The sequence below is a fragment of the Podarcis bocagei genome (assembly GCF_964188305.1).
Source record: "Podarcis bocagei genome assembly, chromosome: 10".
NCBI lineage: Eukaryota > Metazoa > Chordata > Lepidosauria > Squamata > Lacertidae > Podarcis > Podarcis bocagei.
The window spans coordinates 36,810,627-36,828,999 of NC_138135.1; the positions used below are offsets into that span (position 1 = coordinate 36,810,627).

Consider the following 18,373-nt stretch of genomic DNA (forward strand, 5'->3'; position numbering starts at 1 on the left):
CCGCCCTCGGTTCCCCCAGCACCGCTGTTTGCTAGAATCGGCGGACGGCGGGATCCCGTTGGCTTTTGTTTCGCGTTGAAAGAGGGGAGACTGTGTGGTTTTGTGGGGTTGAAGGCTCGGGCCTGAGCATCAAGGCGGGCGCTTCTCTGCAACCGCGAGTTGGAACCTTCCTTACTGTTAAGGGGAAATGCATCGTTTTAAGCACACGTTTCGAGATTGTAGGGATCCCAGATGCCGCAGCAAACTTGCCGACCATCCAGCCAAGGATTTACCTGCCATTAGCCCACATGGTCTTAATAGTTCATCCAGACCTGTCAGCAGGCACTCTATGGACTCTAATCATTGTTATTTTATTATTACTATTAGCCAGTTTGCTCTCTTTCTGGGAGAATTTACTTTCCTGCCTTGTTGCACGCTCCTCTCTCTTCACACCCACCGATATATTCCATTGTTATATTAGTACGTATAGCATTCCCCACCCGTCCTCAAGGTCAGAAAAATAATATCAGTCGCACAGATGCAAGGGGTTTCTAAGTCAGCATCCATGTGTGTCTGAAAACCCAAGTTCGCTCCTGGAATTTTAAACTGAAATGACAGCAAAGCAACATCTTAAGACGTCTGTGAAACAGCACGACAGCAGCTGTCATTGCTTTCCTTGTAAAATTGCTACACATTTTTTCGTATGCGTACATCCTATTGAACAGTTACAGATAGGTAGCCGTGTTGGTCTGCCATAGTCAAAATAAAAAAATTCCTTCCTGTAGCACCTTAAAGACCAACTAAGTTAGTTCTTGGTATAAGCTTTCGTGTGCATGCACACTTCTTCAGATACGGTATCTGAAGAAGTGTGCATGCACACGAAAGCTTATACCAAGAACTAACTTAGTTGGTCTTTAAGGTGCTACAGGAAGGAATTTTTTTATCCTATTGAACGTTAGCGAGGCGTGCTTCGTGGTCACCCATAAATCATATTCATTATTTTTACATTTTAAATTCTATTTGTTTTCTATAGCAAAGCAGCAAGGGAGAATTGTTCTTCCTCAGCATTTATTTATTTGCTGCCAGGGACGTGCTACGTGTAGTGTAGTAACTGCTCAAGATGACCAAAGCAGCTCGGTCTTTGGGGGAAAGGTGGTAGCTTGTATACCCCAAAATACTACTTCGGGGAGTTGGTCAGACCAGGTTGCCCCACTGCAAGCTGGTATTTGAAAGTCTTCACTCAAGAGGGCCTTACAAACTCTCTCTCCGGCATAGTACTGTAATCTGTTTACATGTAGATCCACCACTCGCCTCCCCCCCCCCAATGCAACTTAAGCCCTATCTTGGGTGGACCTGGCGCGAACTACACGTGCCAGGTGTTTCATCCGCTAGGCACGTGCAGAGGAAGTGACCCGGTTTAAAGGAGACACCCAGCGCGTACAAACGCTTTCTTCCAGCACACACAACATCCGGTCTAAATTGGGTTGCGTTTACATGGAGATACTGAAGGGACGGCCACCTGCCTCATGCCCGTGTGAACACAGCGCTGCACCAGAAACACAAATGCAGGCGGTACTTACCGTAACTATGGGTGTATCAAGCGTAAACAACTTCCGTTCCATGTACAGTACTATATTCTAACCTATACCTATGTTAAGCGACACACGAGTAAATACTGTTTGCTGCCCGGTACTTTAAAACCCCCTCAGTCAGCTTCACCCACTTTCCCAAATCTCCACCCCAGCTTCGCCTCTTTTCTGCCGCTCCCCCGTTTTTCTTTCCCGCGTTTTTGTTGCCCTTTTCCAGCCCCGCTACCAGAACGGCCGGCTCGACACCGGAGCTTTCCTATTGGCTGCTAGAGATGCCTCCTGCGCTCTAATTGGCTATGCGCCTCTCGGCTAGCGCTAGGGCGAGGGGATAGAGCGGGAAGACGCGTGGAGGGGCGCGTGCTGCTAAAGCTGCGCTGCTGGCTGCTAGCTTAGCGCAAGGTGAGCTGGAGGAGCAGGCGCCGCCTGAAAAGCGTCCTTCGCGTGAGGCATCTTCTGCAAAGAGGCGTGCAGCGTCTTCCTCTCGTATCCCAGGGCCGCGTCTGCAAAGGGGCAGAGGGAGGCTGGGGGCATAAAGTGGGGAAGGAGTTGGCGCCCCTAAAGCAGAGCAATGTCTGGGGGGAAAGGCGGTGAAATGTAGTGGAGAAATGGGTGGGGCAGGTGGGATTGTACATATTTTTCAACAGCAGCACCGTGGTTGGAGAGACAGCAAATTCCTTCTCTCCCCCCCCCCCCTTTGAAGTCAGTTGGGAAAGTGGGTTTTTTAAAATAATGGAAAGGCTGGTTTGAGACAGCAACGAACTAGTTGAAATTTGCTGTCAGTATTCTGTCTATATGAACTGCAGCTCTCCAGGGTTTCAGAAAAATTCTCAGTGCCCGCTGGGCGATGCCAGGAATCCTGGGAGCTTTTGAAATAAGGCAGGTGGTCTGCTACCACTGAGCTACGGCCTTCCCCAAACCTTAAAAACACTTTTCTTCTAAATACCTGTTTACTCAGATGTAAGTCTGTATTTGAAAAATGTCACAGTGGGTTTAAATGTGCTCTTGAAAATACCTTGTGGGAGGGATCAATCCTGTGGTCACTCAGTGTCAACTGAGTTAACTATATGTTGCTGTGGAGGAGAATAAGAAATCCACTGACACATAATTAACAGGTGATACCAGACTGTTATGTAAATATCAAGAGCCTTTCCACTCAAGATTTGCAGAACTTGGCAGGAGTCTGCAGCACCGTTTGTTTAATTCAAAATATCAAAAATGAATTATTTTCTTCTGTTGTGTAAAATCTCTAAGTGCTGTTTGGAGCGCAGTCCTTATTCCTTTCTATATATATTTCCAGAACTAAATATTTTGGTGGCAAAGGAAGGAATAAGCCATGAGTCACACCTCAGTTACAGCTGATTTTATCCTAGGATCTCAGTAGGATGGGAGGGATGTAATATATGCTCTGTGTTGCAAAAAGGGTCTGTGTAAGCCTCTTGCACTGTTCTTGAATGCAAAATAAATGTGCACCCCAGTCCAAAGCATATTTATTTGGAACTAAGTAAGTCCCACTGAATCCAATCAGATGTCCAGTCAGACATAAGCATGCAGAATTTCAGCCTTAAAGGATCTGGCAGAGATTTGTCAAGAGGATGTCTGACTAAAACAGTGGACTTATTACTTGTGGGTAATAGGGTAACTATTTTCTTCCTGATCACAATTCTGTTTCTTCAGCAGCAGTTTGACATACATTGTCAAAGCACACAGCAGTTTTCTTATCAGTTTACCTCTGGCCCGGCCCTGGTGTTTCCTGAACCAATTTGATGTAGTGGTTAAGAATGCCAGACTAAGTACAAATCCCTGTGTAGGCATGTTGCTAACTTGTAAGTGTACAGTAATTTACTTCTCTGAAACTGCAGCTAGGTTGGTAAAGCTGTGCTGGCTGAATTTCGTCAGGTAGAGTTTTGTGTGACTGAATGCTCTGCAAAAATATTAAAAATTCATGAACATAAAAAATTAGGTATTGCCTCTTCTGCTCCCAGACTTGCTGGTTTTCAGTATATGTACAGTGGTACCTTGGGTTACAGACACTTCAGGTTACAGACTCCACTAACCCAGAAATAGTACCTCAGGTTAAGAACTTTGCTTCAGGATAACAGAAATTGTGCTGTGGCAGCGGGAGGCCCCATTAGCTAAAGTGGTACCTCAGATTAAGAACAGTTTCAGGTTAAGAACGGACCTCCAGAACGAATTAAGTTCTTAACCCGAGGTACCACTGTAAAAGATTGTGTTGTTGTTTTCCCCATAGGTGAACTCCACCTGCAGGCTGACATGGTGAAATGCAGACATACAAGTTTTATGGTGTTTTTAATAACGGCTTCTGTGGTGGGAAAAGTGTCATCTGCTAAATTTTGTTGTGTGAGGGTTTTTTTCAGAGGAAATGAACAGGGCCTAGGAATGCTAATGGATAACAAGGACTCAGAGCTGTCTTTAAGGCTTAACAGAGGCATGATTGTTGTTAGCCGCCCTGAGCCCAGCTTCGGCTGGGGAGGGCGGGATATAAATAAAATTTATTATTTATTATTATTATTAGCAAGAGACCATTGGTTTGGTCAACCCAAGTTAAAATGACAGCCTAACCTAGGTCACTTCCAGATTGAGCATTAATCTTGATTTGTTTTTACAGGTTTGCAGGGGGCTATTTATCAAGCATTTGTTCTGATTTGTTGTGGGGAGGTTATACAACATCCCACACTTTCCAGTGCCTTTACAATTTCCTTATCACAAAAGTCCAGTTGTGGGAGGAAAACAGGTTTGTTGCACAAGAGCTCGAAATCATATTTAATTACACAATCTGAATTTGCTGGTTTGAAAATGGTTTGAAATGGGCTGCTTTAAAAATAAAACCCACATTTTGTCTTGAGATGCGTTCCTATTTTGGGCTTTACTTCGGATACTCTTTGCACTTCCTATTGTATTGTATTTTTCTAGCTGGGTCTTCTTTTTGCACTCGCCACTGCTGATATTAAGCTGTTTTTTAAGCAGTGGAATGGCATTGTCTTACAGCTTTTGATGGAGACATCTGGAAATTGTAGCACCCCATATGCTAGAGTGACTTCTAAGTATCGTACACGTCTGCAGGATCCAAAGTCGCAAGGGGGCAAAAGACGGTTGTCTCAGGCACGCAACAGAGCTACCTTGGCAGGACTTTTCAACCACCTACGAGAAACAGTATATTCTCAGCAAGATAACTCCACATCAAAGGTATAGAAATAACTCGTAATCAGCACCTATGGGCCCATCTGCACTATTTTTAAAACACTGTTGTTCCTCTTTAAACAGTCATGGCTTTCCCCAAGGACTCTTGGGAACTAGTTTGTTTCCAGGAGTGCTGTGAATTGTTAGGAGACTCCTCATAGAACTACAGTTTTTGGGAAGAGTGGTTGACTGTTAAGCCACTCTGAGAATTATAGCTCTTGGAGGAGAATGTTGGCTTCTGAATCCATCTTTTCTTTATGTGTTTTGAGGAATACAACAAAGGGTCGAAACAATCTGCATGAAAGGCCATGCATTTCCTGACCTGGTGGGTATCAATTTACTGTGCTGTCTTCCTTTGCTTTTCATAATCCATTGTACAGTATTTGAAATCTTCAAATGGATGTTTAGCCAGCAACAAGAAGACGATCAGAAAAATCTAAGGCATATTAAAATGTTAATCTGCTCAGAACACAGCTAGATTGGGCCTGTTCTCTGTTTTTGTTTAGTGTCAGGTTTTATGCAAGGCTAAGAATTATATCCAGGAGCTGGAGAAAACCTTGGAAAACTTGCTGAAAATGAAAGGTATCGTACCAGCACCATGACACCTCATTTAAATATGAAAAACCTTTTCCCTGACTTTTTCAGTAGGAAAATGTACTAGGCAGACATGACTAAAGAGGTAAACTGTCCCTGCAGATGGCTGAGGTTCTTGTTCCTTCTTACATACCATCCTGAGTCTGGTTCTTCTTACAAATACTAGGTGAGGTGGTAAACCTATGTCTTCAACTAGGGATGTTAGAGGATTCAAATGGAAACAGAAGCAGAAATTGCCACCATTTGTGTTTTTGTCCCAAAGTGCAGAACAGAAATCAATCCAGCAATTGCAATTGGTATTCACTTCTTTTTAGTCTGCAACTGATACCTAATTAATGACCTAATTTTAAACATTGTTCTGACTTTTCCTTTACATTGAAATGAATGGCCTAGGAAAGATTGCATCATTAATTATTTCATGCCAGGGTCTCATTCGAGCTTACGCCTCCTGCCCCCTGCAATTTATTATGGGGGAGGAGCTTGCACTCAAAGATGAACTATGCAATTAAGTCATGTGTATTTTGTCCCTCAGTGCGTTCTAGTAAATGCAGAAGGCGTGCTAGATTTGAACTGGAGAGACCTCAATTTTAATCTTTGCTCAGGCTTGAAGATTACAAATTATCCTTTCGTGATGTCACTTTTCCCCCAGGCTATCTTGCCTCTTCCTTTCCCCCCATCTTACCCACTGTTGTCTACTCTGACTGGCAGTGGCTCTCTGGAGGCTTTGGCAGAGTTCCTTTCTCATCACCTGTGCTACCTGCTCCTTTCATGCTGGGGACTGAGCCTTCTGCATGGCCCCTTCCAAAATAAAGTTGTGGGATTTTTCTGTAATCCCTCATAGGCCCTGTCTTCTCCGGCTTGCTAACTTGATTGTATTTCCTTCTGGAATTTACAGTTCTAGTGCTTATTTCGTTTTACTCTGCTTTTCCCTCGGTTTTTACATTGTGATATATAGTGTGATTTTTTATTGTAAGGTGTTTTGAGCATAAAAAATATATACCGGTATCTTGTTGGTAACTTATGAAGCCATTTACCCACATCATTTCCTTGAAATGGGCCTGGTGTGAGAGAGCTTCAAAATGTGCCACTTTGTTGATGGGTGCTCATTCTTCTGGCAACAGAGGTTTTAAATCTGGAGGATGGCCATCCATCGAGCTTGGAGGAAGTAAAGGAAGAATATGTCAAAATGTACTTCAACAATCACAGGTAAGTCACTGAAAAATATAGATGTACTGAATTTGTCCCCTTTAAGCAACTCAGAAAACTTTTTTACAAGCTTCAGGAGAATAAACTGCTTCTGAGTTGTGTATGTATACACAGTTTCAGGCTATAGAAACAAACAAGAAGCAAAATTATTGCAGAACAGGCTGAGCCAACCCTTAAAAGCAACTCATTTTGTAGTATCGTATCAGTCCCAGACCCAAACTCCTCTTACATTTGTTTCTCTCTGCTAATTTAGTCCTTTTCTTAACATGATATGGGTAGCCTGGCAAGTTATTTGGGGAAAAAGTAGCTGCTCATAATAAAAGCTTGTGTCCAATAAAGTTTTACTCAGAGCAGACCTATTGAAGTTAACAAACTAAAGTTAGCTAGGGTGATTCATTTCAGTGGGTCCGCTGTGACTGGATAAAATCCACAGCCAGTCAATCTCTCATCCCCTAAATATTTTCTAGCTTTCCTTTTCTTGCTTCTAGTGCTGCTGCATCCCCTCCTTCAAATTCTGCAAGTCAGAATGGCGCTACCGTCTGGTACGTGATTCAGGAACACGAAAAGACCTCGGTAGGGGAGGATGTGACTCTGAGGCTGACGCAGTCGCCAGCTGCCTCTTCTCCTGACCTCATGGAGTTTGAGCGGTATGTGAAGCTTTTCCATTGTTTCTCCCTTTGGAACAACCCACCTGCTAAAGTTGCAGAGGACGGAATTTTCTGAGTCCTTGCCTGATACAAGAAAGACACCAATAGCTGCAGGATAGGGTGGTTTCTGTGGGTCTGACTTCTCCCTAACGAGAGAAACTGTACCCTGTGGAAATTCTGCTGGAGTGATTGGTTACCTTTGTATAGGGGAAATTATTGGGTTGTCTTTGTTTTTATTATGTATTTTGCATTTTTTATATTGTCATTGTTATATTTTATGCTGTTAGCCACCCTGAGATCTATAGGTATAGGGCGGTATACAAATTTAATTAATAATGGTAATAATATAGTCCCTGACACTTTTGCACTGGCATACGTAACATAGGAAGGCCACAGGAAAGCAGCTCCATTTGTCAGAGCTTTGCAGCTTTTAGAAAATTCTTTTCCCTGTGAAATAGAGGAAATGTTTGCTCACATCTGTCATAGTCAACAGAATAGCTTAAATGGCCTGAGCACTGTAGAACACACCCACCCACCCACCCATATATATATATATATATATATATATATATATATATATATGCAGGTTTTGGTGTTTTCGGGTATCTTCCCGTGTAAGAGTTGGGGTGTCTAGGCGACGTTTCGACGAGGTCTCACTCGTCATCTTCAGGCTGGTGCTTTCGGCTTCTTGTTACTAGAACAGAGCAGGATCTCAGTGTTTGAGTTCCTATAAATACTGTTGAGGGGGTGTGGTGTATAGCCTCCAACGTTCTGGGCAGAGAGGAAGTTCCCAGGTTATTGTGCCTTTTCTTCTTTTGTTCATTAAAGAAACAGGACACGAAATTAATTTTGCAGATTCCAAATTGCTCTTTAACATGGAACATCACCACAAGAGAATAATCATGGAAGCCATCGAGATAGAGAAACACCCTCACAACATGAACAAGCGTGACGACACGTCCCGCCTGCCAGACATCTGGAAATTAGCCCTCCCCACAAAAACCGACACCAGAACCAGAGGCACACAGAACGCCATCTCCAATCAACCACACCAGACCCAAACCCAGACCCTCTCCACAGATAAATTACAGATACCATCCAGTAGCCAAACCATAGTGGCACCTCCGGATGCTGCACCCCCCTGCAATCCCTACACAGATCTGGCTGGCACAGGGCACAAAACCACAGCTCGCCCCTATACACGAAGCCAAGCCAGAGCACAACTAAGTGCAGTACAGCCATCTTCTCAGAAAAACTCTTCTCAGAAAAACTCAGAAAAACTCTTCACAAGCTCAAGAGGTCAAGACACGAAAGCTTTAGCAACTAATCCACACCTAATGACCCTCCTAAGTGGTACTCAGAATATCACTCAAGAAATCACTCAAGATATCCCTCAAGTAATTAATGAACAAAAGAAGAAAAGGCACAATAACCTGGGAACTTCCTCTCTGCCCAGAACGTTGGAGGCTATACACCACACCCCCTCAACAGTATTTATAGGAACTCAAACACTGAGATCCTGCTCTGTTCTAGTAACAAGAAGCCGAAAGCACCAGCCTGAAGATGACGAGTGAGACCTCGTCGAAACGTCGCCTAGACACCCCAACTCTTACACGGGAAGACACCCGAAGACACCAAAACCTGCATATATATATATATATATATATATACACACACCGTATTTTTTGCACCATAACACTCACTTTTTTCCTCCTAGAAAGCAAGGGGAAATGTCTGTGCGTGTTATGGAACGAATGCCGGGGGGGGGGGATCTGCTGCAGTCATGAGCAGAGGATCCATAGTTCCCCTTCCTTCCCTCCTCCGTGGTTACAAAGCATGGATCCACATGGATCCTCAGGATTTTTGCATTGGGCTACTCCAAACTCACTGTCAGATCACACGTCTGTGGCCACAGCATGAACCACAAAAATCATATATCCACTATTTCGTTTAGAATATTTTTTTTCTTGTTTTCCTCTAAAAACTATGTGCGTGTTATGGTCTGGTGCGTGTTATAGAGCGAAAAATACGGTATATATATATATATATATATCTCCCATACAAGCCTGGGATAATGTTTTGTTGATACAAATGACAAGCTAAGACCTAGCTTGATGCACATTTGTGATGACTTATCTTCTATTGCTGCTTTTCTTAAGTATCATATGCCCACCACATAACATAATGTTATAATTCTGCACTACTGTATAATCTGCAATTCTCTTTTGAGGGTCAGGCTGAAATAGAGGTATCAATCCAGCTTGGCCAGCAGGTGGCGCAAGCCTGCTTCTCTCATACACTTTATTGTGACCTTTTCTAATTAACAGATACTGAGTTCTTCGACTGTCCGCAAAAGTTTTAGCCAGCAAAATAAGTACTTTACTCCTCACAAAACCTATACAACTCCTTTTGTGGTTTCTGCTCCCTCCCTTCCCACCTTCGGTGATACTCCTTAGAGCAAGTCTGAGCAGGTCTGTCACGACAAGAGTGAATAACTGGCTGTTGCTGTGCAATAATAGGGCAAGCACATGTGTCCTCTTTGGTTCTGTAATCAGATGTGACACAGTTGTGACCTTCCCTTTTAATGGTTGGATAGCTCAGCTGGTAGAGCATGAGAAACTTAATCTGTGGGTCATGAGTTCGAGCCCCACGTTGTGCGAAAGATTCCTGCATTCCTGGGGGTTGGGCTAGATGACCCTTGGGGTCCCTTCCAACTATGGGTCTATGTACTATGGCTAGATAGTTGGGCAACACAAGAAATCAACTCATTCTCTCCCCCCCCCCATGCACCCACCTACCCTAAATCATAATTTAGGGAAACTTCCAGTGAGTTAACAGGCATAATAGACTTCTGAATAGGGTGACGTGTTTAACACAGCTGAAAACAAGACCATATATGTTCAGTCACCAGGAGAAATGCTGGGTGATTCCCTGGCTTGATACTTTGGTGTACAAAGAGAAGAGCCCATTACTCTGTTGGTGGTTCACTTGTGCATGCAGAATCTTGGTTCAGATCTTGGTTAACTCCATTTAAAAGAAGAAGAAAAGGGTTCAGGTAGCAGGAAAGAGCACTCTTTGCTTGATCCTCCTGGAAATCTATTAACCATTAGAACAGACCTGGGACGAGGCAGCTTCCTAAATTGTGCCACCTTCTCATGGCTACTACCAAATATATGAGTCACAAAAGGGACTACCTGGTTGGTCTCTGCGCTATCGGATGCTATCCAGACCACATTCTAAAAGCTGTCTCCTTTCCTCTCTTATCTAGATACTTACATTTTTACAAACAGACAGTAGACCTGCTGGTAGATAATGGGGTTGTGAGCCCCGAAGACGTTACTCTTCCTGTGGTCTCCACAGCCGTTTCCCACCTGTGGCAGGGCCTCCCTGAAGAGAGGAGGGACGGTGTCCTGCAGTACTGTAATCAGAGGCAGAATTTCATCACTGAGGTCAAGATGGCTTCCCAAGAGCCTCCTTGTACTGAGGGCAGTGTGAGGGACAGCGGAGCTAGTCAGGAAGCCAGCGGTTCGCTAGTATCCACACCAGAGGAGGTGAGAAAGAATCACTCTTAAGGTAGGATTCAAGCTTCAGAGTTTTAACCAGGACTGGTTCTAAGGTTGAAATGGCCCTGGGCAAAGCACCTTTTGGTAGGCCCCATCCTCCACCTGTAGCTTCTGCAAGAAGCAGTGCCTCCCTCTGACAGCAGGTAGTAGTGCCTTAACCAGTGTGCTCTAAAAAGGGCAGGCAGCTGATCCAACTGTTTTATTTCTCTGCATGGGATTTATAGCCAGTCTTACACCATAATGTCCCAGGGCGTTGCTTATCAATGAAACAATGATCACTCCAGGCCCGCCTTACCCGTAGAGGCTCGGGGCGCCAGTTTCTGGAGGGCACCAGGCGAGAGTCCAGGGAACACCGAATGAGCGAGGGTGCGTGCACCACTCCCGGCGAGCGTCAGCTCGGTTTTTCCCCTTTTAGCCTGCAGGCGCCAAATTCTGTGGGGTGCCAGAAGGCTAAAAGGGGAAAAACTGAGCCAATGCTTGGCGGGAGTGGCGCAACACGCGCTCGGCACAGGTCCGCGTGCTCGGTGTGCTGCCTGCCATGGCCACTGTGGCACGAAGCAGACAGCTGAGCTGGCAGGAGGTGCCGCGGCCAGCCTCAACCTCTTCGCCGCCAGAGGAGCCACCCTCCAGCCGCTGCCCGCTTTCTTCAGCCCTAAAAAAAGGTCAACAACTCTGCGAAAGGCGGGGGCACCGGAGGGGTCTTTGCACCATGGTGCCGGGTATGCTTAAGACGGCCCTGAATCACAGAATACAAAAGTAGTCAATAAAATAAACAGTGTCAAAACAATACCAAAGCAGGCAATAAACAATTTCAGGCAAATGGCTTGTTAAAATCCTCAACCCACTCCCAAATGCTGGAGCACAGTGCCTCCAAAGAAGGATCAGTCTAGCAAATCACTTTCGGTTTTTTACTGACACCACTTTTATTGTTCTCTTTTGTTGCTTTTTTCATTCTGTGTATCGCCCTGCTATGACAGGCGGTTTTACAAATAATAAATAAATGAATACATTGCAGTAAATTAAAATGACGGCTTGACTGAGCTGCTCAATGCTACGGGGAGCATTTGACTTGGATTAATAAATAAATAAATCTGATGAAACAGAAATCCGGAAGGACAGGCATCAGCAGTGGGCCCTGATGGGGTGTTAAAAAGATTCTAGGTTCTGACACTTGCCCTGGCTCCTAATCTTCAAGAATGCTGGCACACACCCCAAAAGTGTAGGGGAGGCGTAATGACCTATTTAAAAATCACTAGGATAAATTATAAACTCAGAAGGCAGGGCAGGTCCTGGGAATAAATGGCAGGACTCATTAGGCGGGTGAGGAAAAATTACAGGTAAGGCAGCACCTGTTTCCAACAAAAGCTGTAAACCTGAGGTTCTCAGCTAAAGTGACCATCTTGAAATGAAAGAAGAAAAATGTTTGAGCCCCTCCAGGCAAACAGCACGGTGACTGGGCAGGCAGGCAAAACTCACTTATGGAGAAGGGTAAAGAGGTCAGCAATCAAAGCAAGCAGTAGCATCAGCCCCATGTAATTTGAATGGGTGGGTGGGTTTACATATAGAAATTTTATGAAATAAATGAATAAAATAACAATGTATAACAAGCAACAAGAGACCCATGTATTAGGAAAAATACAAAAGATTGCAGAATTAAATCTCGACAAGGTTGAGCTGCCAATATGAATAATTAAGGCTAATATTTATATCAGGGGTCGGCAACATGCAGCCCATGAGCCAGATGCGGCCCACGAAGACCGTTTAACCAGCCCACAAGCCGCCCCTGCACCGAACTGCCCACTCGGTGAGTCCCCCGTGCACTGTGCTAAACCAACGCAGTGCGGGAACTCGCTGAGTGGTGCCCAAGATTGTGTCTGTGCACGCGCAGATATCAGAAATCTCATCTGTGTATGTCTAGACTCCAAAAATTGCTTCTGTGCAGGCGCGATTTCTGGCGTCGCGCTGCGCCAGTCCAGCCCACGGACAATCTCTGTGGGAGTGATCCGGCCATTAGCAGCAAAACTTCGTGTACCGCCAAAACTTCTGCTGAGGCAATCTCATTGCTTTGCAAAGTCTCCCTTCATATAAAGAGAATAACCATACTCTGTGGGAGTTCTCCATGCAGTGTGGACTCCCACTTCTCATCACCCCTAATCAGTATTCAGGAATGATGGGAGCTGGAGTCCGTCAACATCTGGAGGTCCACAGGTTTCCCACCCCTCCTCGCCTTCACACTTGAGGAATCTTGGTTACAATTAGGCTAAAACAGAAACATAAAACACAGATACGATTCACATGCCGCAGAAACATTCACTGTGTTATAGAAAGGTGGTTTAAACCCAGTTATGTGCACACAGCCGAGTTGGATCTGGAATCCAGATGATGCAGTTTAGCACAATGCTAGAAAAGGATGGAGCTACCAGCACGATCCCTACCTTTCACTGACGCTGTTGTAAATAACTGACCCAGATTCAAGGGTTACAGAGAATTAAAAAGTGACGCTCACAGTGAAACTAGCTGGCTTCTGTCCCACACTTTTTATTAATTATGGCCAACTCTTATAAAACCAGGAAACAAAACACGACCTACCCTAATAATAGCCTGTTGTTTTTTAAGAGATAAAAACTAGATTTTTAAAGAGATGATTGACACTAAAAGCTTTATTGCTCATGAGTTCCAAGTTCCTTCCATGTTTGTCCATCTGCATTCCTTTGTCATGCATAATTGTGAGGTGTGTGTTCTTGTTAGATAAAGTGCTTCGCAGAATACCTTCCCGTGTTGTTGTTGTGAGTGGCATAGTGTTCAAACAAGACTCTAACACCATATCTAGCTGAGAGCTAGTATCCAAAATGCCATCTCCCTCTTTTTCTAGATCCTCTTTGAAGATGCATTCGATGTGGCAACTAGCTTCCTGGATAGAAATGAAACCCAAGAAATGTCCAGCCAAAGGTAATAGGCTCAGTTCTGTGGACTGCCAAGATCATGGGTCCGCAAACTAAGGTCCAGAAGGCGGATCTGGCCCAGTTGCCTTCTGGATCCGGCCCAGGAATCGCTGTGTGGATTCTGATTGTTCGGGCTGCGCCATTCCCCCCCTCCCCCCTCACCACGGTGGCGCCTCCTCCCTCCCTCCTCCTGGCTTATCCCTGCCCTGCCTAGAGGGGGAAGGGGGCTGGGCTTTGTTGAACTGCGGTTGGCTGAGCGCCATTTTTAGCAGCCCCTCTCCGGAGCCAGCCCTTTCACGCCGCTCATCATCCCGCCTCCACCAGCCCCTGCCGCTTGCAAGGCACAGGTAAGCAGCCACTGGGGCTTGTCTGGTGCTGTGGAGAAGGGAGGGGAGAGTTGGGGGGGTTCCCAAAATATAGTTAGTCTGGCCCCCCACAAGGTCTGAGGGACAGTGGACCGGCCCCCTGCGGAAAAAGTTTGCTGACCCCTGGCCAGGATCATAGCATAAATCACTATTTCACTCCACGACTACCACCTCTCCTTAACAATGCTTTGTAGGTTGGTGGAAAACCTTCCTTATTAAAGGCGGCTCTGGATTATAAATGTTTGTTTTATTGAAATGGTAATTAGCTGTCTGTTTTTTATATCATCCTATTGCTGCTGTATTCTGGGGTGTCTTTTCTTTTTGGCTGCTGTTTTAGTGTTATTTTTAAGTGATGTTTTAAAAATGCCAGTTCATGGCTTTATTTCTGTTGTTAGCTGCCGATCTCTTGTAAGGAAAAGCACAATACAAATGTTTTAAATGAATGAATGAGTGGTTGTGCGAAAGAGAGAACCCTATTTTGTTAGTGCCTGAAGCATTCGTTGTTGTGACTGGCCAATTTATTCATTAGTTAGAAACTGAAACATTTCCTGATCATCCATTGTGTAAATATATAGTTAGCTCTGCTGCTAATGATTATGTACGGATGTGGATTGTGTTAGTAAGGTAGACTCCCTTTAATTGGCATGACAGCAGAAACACAAGGTTCTTTTCTGTAGGTTATGCTTCCCACTATGACATCTACCAGTCGGTGATCATCAAATTCAGTGTCCATATTGAAAGGAAACAATTGATTTTTCTTAATTTTCCCTTTCCTTCTCCAGGGTAGATGGAGGTCTCACTATAATCTCTTCTTCTGTTTGTAGCTCAGCATTCACAGGCTGTACTTCAGAAAGCCAAGAGGATTACCATCACCTCTACCTGCAGATCATCACCTTCTTGAAGAGCCTGTTTTTTGCTAACACACAACCTTCCCAGGTAGGACTTTGCAAAGTGCTTGTTATAAGGCTGCCCACCCCACCCAAATATAAACTTGCAGGTAATGTTAGGACCACCTGTTGTGTTGTTGAAGATATAAGAACTACCACATCACTGCAAGTAGGTTAAATTAGCGCACCATTTGAAGGCCTTTTTCAGAATGTCTTGCATATATTTCAGAGCTAATTGGGTGCAACGGCAATTTTCACTTCACATTTGCCTGTTTGTCTCTCAGGCAGTCTTTCAGTTGTAACATGAGGGTATACCTAACTGCTCTTCAGGTCATGGGTGAATAGGGCTTTCACAGGGGCAGGTGCCCTATTACAGAACTACTATCCCCAGGGTGCAGCATTTGCCTGTAGTGTGCTTGTTGTTGTGGAAGTCCAAACTGTCTGTGTTTAATATATTGATAGTAGACTCATATAATCTGAATGTGGATCTTCTATATAGCCCAAACAGCAGCATCTATGCACAAGACAGTTCTTTTAAGACTGAGCCTGCTGAGGAAGGAAAACAGAAAATGGGGAAGGGGGAATAGAGCAGAGAATCCTGGAGAGGAGTACCGCTGGCTGGTGCTCTCAGCAGCTGCACTGTATAGACTATAACATTTTGTGTCCTTGCTGTGAATGCTTTTTTTCTATCTGGCTTAATGCAGCAGGAACCAAAGAGGAGGCAGAAGCCAGCACCAGCTTTGCAAAGATACTTCCAAGTGCCCCAGGGAAAGCAGCAGCTTGGGGGTGCAGGAAGTAGTGGGACAAAATATTCATAAGGCTGAGAAGGGAAGAGAAAAGAAGCTGTGAGCAGCAAATGCCCTGTGCAGTGAGATTAATGATTATGGGTCTCTAGCTGTTTTTGGACTACAACTCCCATCACCAGTAGCTAGCAGGAGGACCAGTGGTTGGGGATGATGGGATTTATAGTCCAAATACAGCTGGAATCCCAAGTTTGAAAAGCCCTGGATTAGAGCATAGAAGCAGTACAGATGGATGATAGAAGCCATCTCCTCTGGACAGGTGATCCTGGGAGCTGTAGTTTTGTAAAGGGGACCTGGGTATCCTGAGTAAATCTCAGCATCCTCAATAGACTAAAATTATGTGACTCATCTGCAGGCTGATGATGACTAAGACTGTCCATCCCAGTCCAACTCATTTATAACAGTAGAAGAGAGATAACTGCAAAGTTTAATTGAGCAGGAATAGCAGGTTTCTAGTTGAGAGATGATGGGCTGAACATGAAGAAGTAGGAGGACTTCTTCCCTTTTTTAAAGAAACAGTGGCACCCAGTTTCTTTTTTACATAACTGCAGGAGAATACGCATCAATGAAGAGAAATGTGCAGCTAGGATAACAGGTTTCAGCCACAGCTTTTGTCCTTGCTTAATGCCATATCCATTAAATGCTTCACATTATCCCTAGAGACCAGGATGAGGTGTCAACACAAAGTTCTTCAGGGCTGGGCACATGCATTAAAGTCTGTGACACTGTTATCTCTGAACAATATAAGAAGGGCTGCTTGTAATAATACTGTGTGTATCCTATACTTACAACAGCATCAAATCGCACAGTTTTCCATCAGGAGCAGTTTTCCATGTGGAGCAGGTAGAGAAGGCCCAACTGCAATGATCAAAAGACTTAGAACCACTTTTTGTTTTTAAGAAAGAGGCTGGAACTCTAGAATGTTGAAAGGTGGCTGTCGTGATGTGCCACACCGTGATGAAACTTTACAGAACTTATGAATCGTCGAGGGAGAGCAAACAGAGTATAAAATACTCGTTCTCAAAATACTAGAACTTGGGGCCATTCACCAAAATTGCTTTAGCACCCATTGCCTAGGCATTCCATGTCTGGAGTTAGTATGGTTCAGATTTACAAGGTTTGGCTACTTCTGTTGTACTTTGCTGGGTTAAATGGACATTTGCTCTTATCCTTCAAGGCAGTTTGAACTGCATCCTTTTTCTTTCTTTCTGTTTTTGTGACACCCTTTCCACTTTTGAAAGGAAAAGGTATTGTTCCGTTTAAAGCAAGAAATGGCTAGCAGAGCTCTCGTTCTTTCTCCTTGTGTGCATGCCCAGCTAACTTAACTCGGCTAACATTTGCTTTACCTCCACAAAGCTGCCATGTGTGGGTTGGGTAGAAGTGAAGTAATGACAGATATGCCCGTCAAAATCAACAATTATAAACATTTTGCTGGGTGGCAAGCTTTGAGCTGCTCCATCCAATGAATCTGCTTGTCCCAGAGCTCACTTTTTTTAAATCATATAACGGGAACATTTAAACTCCATTGGCATGTGGGAAGGGGGAAACCCCACCGGCAGTAACTAGATTCTGCTAGTTATCATTACCTAGGATAGGGATGGGAGATCTGCAGCCCTTCCAATGTTATTGGACACCCAGCTACCCCTGTTCTAGAGAAAGAATATATATTTACCTGTTTTGCCAATGCCATTCGGTGCTAATAAGAGCTTTATCCCTCTCCCCCTGCATATGTTTGACAGGAAGAGGTTCTCCAGCTGGATTATGAGACTGTGATGCTGAGATGCACAGAGACATTTGATGACGAAGATTTGTAAATTAAGATGGTTCTATTAAGCATGGGGGGTGTCCTAATTGTTACTTAATGACACCCCTCAGCCTATGCCACCATGAGAAGAGATGCTGCTTCAATTCCTTGGTGTTCATCATGTTTAAACGAGTTCTGTTTGTTTATACCACATAATTCTTCATCGGTTAAATTATTTGTACTTTTTACATGTATTGCAGTTTGATATTTATAAAGTTGAAATTTTTTAAAAAGAAGTACGTCTGAAATTTGGTGCTGAGAAGTGCAAAACAAGACAGGTTGGGAAGAAATAGCCCCCATTGCTACTCATAGCATATAGGGCGATGGAACAACTCCCCTCTGGAGAAAGGTCGCAGCATTTGGGACTTTTTAGTTTAGAGAAAAAGTAGTAACAGGTAGCATGACAGAAGCTGGTAAGATTGTGGGTGGCGTGGGGAAAATGGCTAGAGAAAAGTTTTTCTCCTCAAAACACTGGAATTTGGGGACAGCCAATATTGGAATATGGAACTCCCACAGGAGGCAGGGATGGCTACCAACTCAGATGACTTTAATTCGTGGAGGATCTGCTATGGATGGCTACTAGCCATGATAGCTGTGCTTTGCCCCCACAGAGGCAGTAATACCAGTTGCTGGAAACCACAGGAGGGCAGAGTGCTCTCAACTCTCACATCAATGCGACTTCAGCTTGTTTTGTGCTAGTGCACACACCAGGGGTGTTGACGGCTGGGGATGTCTACCCAAAGGTGTTCACACGTTGAGTAAAGACAAATTAGGCAACGCATTAAACTGCAGCATC

At 44.4% G+C, this 18,373-nt stretch overlaps 2 protein-coding genes across 8 annotated transcripts in view; one reads left to right on the forward strand and one right to left on the reverse strand.

The window, feature by feature from the left end:
- CYREN (cell cycle regulator of NHEJ) overlaps nucleotides 1–18,373 on the reverse strand; it is a 335,829-nt gene that overhangs the window by 22,935 nt on the left and 294,521 nt on the right. The window lies entirely within an intron of this gene.
- Nucleotides 46–17,801, forward strand: STRA8 (stimulated by retinoic acid 8). 7 transcript variants are annotated; one of them, XM_081210924.1, is made up of 10 exons: nucleotides 1,889–1,967; nucleotides 3,246–3,391; nucleotides 4,575–4,772; nucleotides 5,273–5,348; nucleotides 6,482–6,566; nucleotides 7,055–7,213; nucleotides 10,482–10,764; nucleotides 13,649–13,725; nucleotides 14,908–15,019; nucleotides 17,513–17,801. In XM_081210924.1, exons 3-10 carry the CDS (start codon nucleotides 4,581–4,583, stop codon nucleotides 17,585–17,587), a joined length of 1,059 nt encoding a protein of 352 aa, XP_081067050.1. In that variant the 5' UTR covers nucleotides 1,889–1,967; nucleotides 3,246–3,391; nucleotides 4,575–4,580; the 3' UTR covers nucleotides 17,588–17,801. The 7 variants fall into 7 exon arrangements, with proteins under 7 accessions (XP_081067054.1, XP_081067048.1, XP_081067049.1 ...); XM_081210925.1 differs by lacking the exons at nucleotides 1,889–1,967; nucleotides 3,246–3,391 and adding exons at nucleotides 3,691–4,025; nucleotides 4,108–4,320; XM_081210928.1 differs by lacking the exons at nucleotides 1,889–1,967; nucleotides 3,246–3,391 and adding an exon at nucleotides 46–218.

What these genes read in the sequence shown, in the direction of transcription:
- STRA8 (XM_081210922.1), top strand. Translation starts at nt 1,474, where the DNA reads ATGGAGATACTGAAGGGACGGCCACCTGCCTCATGCCCGTGTGAACAC. An exon ending in CAAGAAATGTCCAGCCAAAG is followed by an intron (nt 13,726 to 14,907) that starts GTAATAGGCTCA and finishes TTCTGTTTGTAG; the next exon opens with CTCAGCATTCACAGGCTGTA. An exon ending in CTAACACACAACCTTCCCAG is followed by an intron (nt 15,020 to 17,512) that starts GTAGGACTTTGC and finishes TATGTTTGACAG; the next exon opens with GAAGAGGTTCTCCAGCTGGA.